This window comes from Crocuta crocuta, unplaced genomic scaffold (genome assembly GCF_008692635.1).
Source record: "Crocuta crocuta isolate KB4526 unplaced genomic scaffold, BGI_CrCroc_1.0 scaffold149, whole genome shotgun sequence".
NCBI lineage: Eukaryota > Metazoa > Chordata > Mammalia > Carnivora > Hyaenidae > Crocuta > Crocuta crocuta.
This window is the reverse complement of record NW_027551561.1, coordinates 4,799,131-4,805,934: the sequence shown is the minus strand read 5'-3', so window position 1 is coordinate 4,805,934 and position 6,804 is coordinate 4,799,131. Positions and strand designations below refer to the sequence as shown.

Here is a 6,804-nt window from a genome sequence, read left to right as displayed (position 1 = left end):
GCCCCTTTCCCTTGGTCCCGCCCCTCCGGCTCCTAGGCTGCTCTGGGGCGCGAGCGCCGTTTCCCCGGGTCTTCGGGCCCCGCCTGGCTCCCGCAGGCTTTCGGCGAAAAGGGGCGGAACCTGGGGCGCCGCCGCCTCCGCTGCACCCCTCGCTGGCGCCTCCCGACTGCCGGTGGAGTCCCGCCTGGCTCCCTTGGCCTCATTAACCCGCGTCCGCACTTTCCCCGGGGCTACTGGCTCCCCCTCCTGGGCGGGCACTGACAAGACTCACTCTCCGCCCACAACTCCTGTCTTGGCAGAGCGGGGCGGGGCACGTCACACACCCGCGTCCCTTAAGCCCTGGTCCTGCAGGTGGGTCCGAGCCTCACTTCGTCAGTCATCTCCGCCCATACCCTGTCCTTCCACTGGCTCTCTAGCTTCTTCAGGCCAGAGACCGACACGGTTTTCTGCCTGTTTGGTGCCCTGCATCGACGTGGTGCCTAGAAAGGGTCTACTAATCCATCACCACCCCTCTTCCCAGCTCGCTCTTGGGTTCCCGGGGCCGGGCGGCTGTCACAACCCTCCCTCAGACAGTCCCAGCTCTCGTCTCCTGGCTCCCTGGACGAGGAGGACCGCGGATTTGCCCGGGCTGCTGGGGTGACCCTTGCTCTTCAGGCCAGCGGCCCGAGGCAGTTGCAGCTCGTGGTCACTAGGTGTCAGCCGATCCCCACCTTGGCGCGGGGTCCCCTCCTGCCTCCAGCGGAACGAAGAGCTAACAGAACTGCTAAGAAGCAGGGGCTGTGACGGCGGTGAGGGAGTAGAAGTAGTTGGAGGTGAAGGGGGAGCTAGGGAAAAGTTGCTGCGAGAGGGAGGGAAAGCTAGAAGCCTTAGGGGGCCAGGAGGTTTGGGTGTTTGCTCTCCCTTCCCTGATGGCTCCAAGGTTACATATTAACCCCTGTGGGGCTCCTGGGTCAACCACCGCATGATTGGTTCCTAGGTGAGAGCACGAGTGTCCCGGCTTGAGCGGCTTTTCCCCTCTGTGCTCTGCTTTGGTCACAGGCAGCTTTGTTTGTCAGCCAACAGCCGCCTGAGCTAGCGACTGAGGGCTCCTCGTGGGGACCCTTCAAGTGGTCCTTTCACCTGGGCAGGTTTGAGTACCCTTCTGAGAGGTGGGGCGGGACAGAACACAAACACTCCTTTCCTCGCTCCTCACTCACTCAGGAATAGGGACGCTGTCCCTTAGCTAATAACCACCCTCTTGCTCCTTAACTGAGCTTTTATGGAGCTTCCGCAGAGGCGGCGGCACAGGGAAACAACAGGCTTAGTTAAACTCACTCCTGTTCAAGACCCTAGACAACCGTACCGACCAGCCCCCTACGTTTAGGGGCAGAAGCCTGGAACCCACATCGGCCAAACAGCTCCCTTTCCTCCTCTCTCTGATGCTTTCAGATAGCGGTCCACCTCCCTCTCATCTTCCCCCCCTTTCCCCCCGACGAGAGTCTCCCTGTAGTTGAGCGTTGAAGGCCGATTACCTGCGGCGAAGTTGTGTGTGTGCAGGGGGAGGTAGCTGAAAGTGCTGACGAGCGCGGTGCTTACGAGTCCGGACGGCCTGGAGACCGTGTCTCCTCCACCCTAGGTGAATCAACTTGCGCAGCTCGGGGGTTTCCCCGGTCCTTCCCTAGGCAAACACGAAACTCCACTAACCTTCCTCCCTGCCCCACAGACCGAGAGTGCTGACGCTCTCGGTACAGTTTTGGTCGTTTATCATTTGCGTGCCAATGAGAATCTGCTCTCCCCCTTCCAAACAGGGTCACTAGTGGGCAAAGAGGTGGGCTGAGAGAGGTCGGTCCTCGCTTTCCACCCTCACACGGTCGTGCAGGGCACCCCTCCGGTCTAGGGAAGCTTTTTGAGGGCCGGATGCCTTCACGTGTGTGGAAAGTGGCTGGTACCGTACCGCTAACCGCTCAAAGAAACGGGATAACACTCCATTCTTCTTCGGGCCCTGAAAAAACAACTGGGGGCGGGGGCTGGTAAGACGCTGTAAACAGCACAAAACAAACACAGGGCAGAATCAACCCGTCTCACTTGCTCCGCCCCGCAATTATCGTGCAACGTAGGGGGCGTGGTCCCGGGGTGGGCGGGTCCGCGCACGCGCCGCGTCCGGGTGTGGGGGGTTCCGGAAATGTGACTGAGAAATGAGATGGAGAAGTACGAGCGGATCCGAGTGGTGGGGAGAGGTGCCTTCGGGTGAGCCAGGGATCTGGGGAAGGATACTGGTCGGGGAGAGGGAAACTCAGTCCCAACTCTGTACGAGAATTCGCTGCCTGCTTAGCCCCGCCCCGAGGCGTGAGCGCACACTTGGAAAGCCCCGCCCAGACTTCCGGTCTAGTCTCAGCTGGGAGACTCCGCCTCTGAGGAGGTCACGCCTCCAACCAGGCTTTGCGCCCCCGCAGAGTTCTGTTCTTTGATGCCGGATTCATTCATTCAACAAATACTGAGCGCCAACTCTACCGGTCTGGCTCTCGGCGCCCAGTATACTGTAAAGACCAAAACAGGCGTGGCGTTTTCTCTCGAAGCCTACAGACTGTAGGAAAATAATACAATAAACCAGACATTGAAGCAGTTACTAACAAGCTGCGAGCCTAGCACGCACCAGAGAGTACTTACTTGGGATGGTCAAGGAAAATTTCTCTGAGAGGTGAGGTTTAAAGCCAAGACTTGAGGAATGAAGACCAGTAATCCGAAGGCGAAGGCAGAGCTTTTCAGGCAGGGGAAACCGCATATGGGAAGGTCCTCACGTGGGAAAGAATTCAGAGTATTCAAGTAACTGAGAAAAAGGCTGAAGTTGGAATGTAGCGGGCCAGGGAAAGAATGGTATAAAATGGGATTGTCACAGAGGGCAGGGACCAGATTATGGCCTTATGGGCGGAGGTAAAAGGGTTGAATTTATTTGAAGTGTAAAGGGAAGAGGTGTAAGCAGACTGGTCTTGATGTGATTTAAACATCGCTCAGGCTGCTGTGTGGAACTTAGATTTGAGGATGACAAAAGTGAAGAAGGCACCATTTTAAAGGCTCGTGCAGTATTTTAGGCAGTAAATCATGATTTGGCCAGGGGTTGTAGCAGAGATCAGAGAGAGCAGTGGATGAGTTCACAATATTTTGGAGGTAGAAACAGGGTTTACTGATGTGTGAAATGGAGGAAAGGTTGCGGCATAATTTTCAGGTGTCTGACTTTGTGGTGATGTCATTTACTGAGATGGAAGAGACTGAGAAAGGAAAGGTTTTGGGGGCAGGAATCAAAAGTTCTATTTGATTTTTTGGTTAAAATTTAGGATGCATGCAAGCCATTTAGGTAGAGATGCAAAAACAGTTGGATTTGTGAGTCTGGGGCTCAGAGGAGGAATATTACTTTATATCAAATATAAATTTGACACTTAGATGATCATCTTATAGTCCATTCATTCAGCAGATACTTACTGAGTTCCTTTGTGCTAAATATTGGGCTATGCTCTGGGGATATAGTTGCGAGGGAGAACAAGAACCCTACTTTTATGGATACTAACCAGAGGTGGAAGAAAATAATAGTATAAATGGCTTCTACAAATTGAGTATTTTTGATGTGCCACGCACTGTGCTAAGTCCCTTACCTGCATTTTCTCATTTGATCCTCTCAGGGAAGTTGATTCTGTTTTTCAGATGATAATGTCATATAAAGCCAAGAGCAGATAGGGGCGCCTGGGTGGCTTAGTCGGTTAAGCGTCCGACTTTCGCTTAGGTCATGATCTCGCGGTTCGTGGGTTCGAGCCCCGCGTCGGGCTCTGTGCTGACTGCCAGCTCAGAGCCTGGAGCCTATTTCAGAGTCTGTAGCTCCCTCTCTCTGACCCTCCCCTGCTCACGCTGTCTCTCTCTCTCTCCTAGAAATAAATAAAAATAAAAAAATAAAGCCAAGACCAGATAAATAGTAAGAGGAGGAGCCAGGATTCGAACCCAGGCAGTTAACTCCAGGGTCTGTAAGAACTTAGGGAGATCAAGACTAACTTCACCGTGTCTTTGGTGAAAATGAATCTCAGAGAAGTTAAATGACTTGCCCAAGGTCTCACACAGAAGTGGTGGTCAGTTCTCCCTGTTCCTAAACTCAGTGGTCTGTGCATTTAGTTAGATGACCTCTTAGTCCGGGTTCCCTTTCCCCTCCCCTAAGTACTACCCAGTGAGCAGGTCTGCCCTGCCCAATGTGTGGCTGGAGGCTCGGCTGGTACCCACCCCCGTCCTCTGTGCCCCCAGGATTGTGCACCTGTGTCTGCGCAAGGCTGACCAGAAGCTGGTGATCATCAAGCAGATCCCAGTGGAGCAGATGACCAAGGAAGAGCGGCAGGCAGCCCAAAACGAGTGCCAGGTCCTCAAGCTCCTCAATCACCCCAATGTCATTGAGTACTATGAGAACTTCCTGGAGGACAAGGCCCTCATGATTGCCATGGAATACGCACCAGGTGGGCCAGCCTCCTTGCATTGTCCCGGCTCCAAGGGCCTCTCACCTCTGGGACAGACAGACACAGATGCGCCGGCTTCCCTCCTCAGAAATGAGTTTGACGGAGGGTCAGAGGTATAGGGTGCTCACCCCAGTTGTGTGAGGCTGGCAGGCCCTTGCCCTGTCAGGGCTGCTTCGTTTCATAAAAGGACAGTCCTAGGCATGGGGAGACCTGGATCTTAAGTGGGTCCTTGTGGCTGCAGGTGGCACCCTAGCTGAGTTCATCCAGAAGCGCTGTAATTCCCTGCTGGAGGAGGAGACCATCCTGCACTTCTTTGTGCAGATCTTGCTCGCGCTGCATCACGTGCACACGCATCTCATCCTGCACCGGGACCTTAAGACTCAAAACATCCTTCTCGACAAACACCGCCTGGTTGTCAAGATCGGTGACTTCGGCATCTCCAAGATCCTTAGCAGCAAGAGCAAGGCCTACACGGTGCCTGGGCGTGGAGGGGGCCTCAAGGGTGCTGGTGGTTTTGAGGGCCACGGCCCACGCTGTGTCCCAACTCCCCTCCCCACCGCAAGACCTTGGCCCTTTAGGCCCTAGCCGGGTGGTCCTGCGGGGAGAAGCACTTGGGCCTGATTTGGGGAGAATCTGTCTCCCGGTGGGCCTTGAACAGAGCCTTCCCTCCCCCACCCCCAAGCTATAACAGTCTCCTCCTGGGGTGCCTGGGTGGCTTAGTCCGTTAAGCGTCCGACTTTCGCTTAGGTCATGATCTCACGGTCCGTGGGTTTGAGCCCTGCATCGGGCTCTGTGCTGACTGCTGGTTCAGAGCCTGGAGGCTATTTCAGAGTCTGTCACTCCCTCTCTCTCTCTGACCCTCCCCTGCTCATGCTGTCTCTCTCTGTCTCTCTCCTAGAAATAAATAAAACATTAAAAAATTAAAAAAAAAAAAATCTCCTCCTCCCTCCTGCAGGTGGTGGGGACCCCGTGCTACATCTCCCCGGAACTGTGTGAGGGCAAGCCTTACAACCAGAAGAGTGACATCTGGGCCCTGGGCTGTGTCCTCTATGAACTGGCCAGCCTCAAGCGGGCTTTCGAGGCTGCGGTGAGTTAGCACCCCCACGGGGACAACTGGAACATCTCTGTCTCTCTCCCCAGGAAGTCCTTGGCTCCAGCCACCTCTTATGTCTCCTCTTTTGGCTGAGCTTTGTTTCCGTAGCTTAGCCCAGGGCAAGGCCGTGGCTTCCCTCAGGCTCTTGGTTCCGGAGGGGAGGGCTTGGGTTCCCCCACTAAACTGAGGACTCCTGAGGGTGGAGCTCTCCCATCAGATTAGGGGCCGCCCCAAGGGCAAGACTTGAGTTCCCCCAACAACCTAGGGTCCCTGAGGGCATGACTGAAGCTCCCCTATCAGGAGTTCTTGAAAGAAGGGTTCGGCAACTATATCACCAGGAGGCTCCTCATCAGACTGAAAGTTCTGAGTGCAGGGCTATGAGCACCCCATTAGACCCCGGGGGGGGGGCGGGGCGGGGCTGCCACCCAAGAGCATGGCTCTGGATCTGGCTGACCTCACACTTGGTGCTTTCACAGAACCTGCCAGCGCTGGTGCTGAAGATCATGAGTGGCACCTTCACACCCATCTCTGACCGGTACAGCCCCGAGCTGCGCCAGCTCGTCCTCAGTCTGCTCAGCCTGGAGCCCTCACAGCGGCCACCGCTCAGCCACATCATGGCACAGCCCCTCTGCATCCGGGCCCTTCTCAACCTCCACACCGACCTGGGGAGCGTCCGCATGAGGAGGCCTGTGCAAGGGGGGAGGGAGGCTCTGGGCCCAGGGGGCACCCAATGGGAGCACGATAAGCCTGGGGCAGAGGGAGCTTCGGGCAAGTCCTCCATTCCTGCCTGTGGGAGGGCCAGGAATGGTCCAGGTCTTGAAGTCCCCCCCCACCATCTGACCCACAGGGCAGAGAAGTCCCTGATCCCTGGGCCACCCATGGCCCCCGGCAGCACAGGGAGCAGGACCACAGGCGCCCGCTGCAGGGGTGAGTCTGAGCCGCCCACCGGTGCCTACAGGCCGCCAAGCCACTCCCACTAGTTTAACAGGCCTAAGCACTGTCCCCGCAGGTATACCCCGGGGACCCCCGCGACCGGCCATTCCACCACCGCTGTCGTCGGTGTACGCGTGGGGCGGTGGGCTCAGCGCCCCGCTGCGGCTGCCGATGCTCAACACAGAGGTGGTCCAGGTGGCAGCCGGGCGCACGCAGAAGGCGGGCGTCACACGCTCGGGGCGCCTCATCCTGTGGGAGGTGAGCGGGCTTGGGGGGGGGCAAGGATGGACAGTGGGGCTGGGGGCAGTCGGG

General features: G+C 56.7%; 2 protein-coding genes across 3 annotated transcripts in view; one reads left to right on the top strand and one right to left on the bottom strand.

The window, feature by feature from the left end:
* Positions 1–380, bottom strand: part of TLCD1 (TLC domain containing 1) — a 3,462-nt gene extending 3,082 nt beyond the window's left edge. Inside the window, exon 1 of the mRNA XM_077749842.1 lies at positions 369–380. Coding sequence (XP_077605968.1) covers positions 369–380 — 12 coding nt within the window. The remainder of the gene's footprint in view (positions 1–368) is intronic.
* A 1,765-nt stretch (positions 381–2,145) lies between these two features.
* The window catches only part of NEK8 (NIMA related kinase 8), a 9,338-nt gene continuing 4,679 nt past the window's right edge, over positions 2,146–6,804 (top strand). The window contains exons 1-7 of one of the 2 annotated variants that reach the window (XM_077749777.1): positions 2,146–2,226; positions 4,261–4,466; positions 4,708–4,940; positions 5,422–5,553; positions 6,036–6,244; positions 6,407–6,486; positions 6,569–6,750. In XM_077749777.1, the coding sequence (XP_077605903.1) occupies positions 2,180–2,226; positions 4,261–4,466; positions 4,708–4,940; positions 5,422–5,553; positions 6,036–6,244; positions 6,407–6,486; positions 6,569–6,750 (1,089 nt within the window). In that variant the 5' untranslated portion in view covers positions 2,146–2,179. Of the gene's footprint in view, positions 2,227–2,636; positions 2,678–4,260; positions 4,467–4,707; positions 4,941–5,421; positions 5,554–6,035; positions 6,245–6,406; positions 6,487–6,568; positions 6,751–6,804 lie in introns of those variants that run through there. The other variant, XM_077749778.1, reaches the window with a different exon arrangement.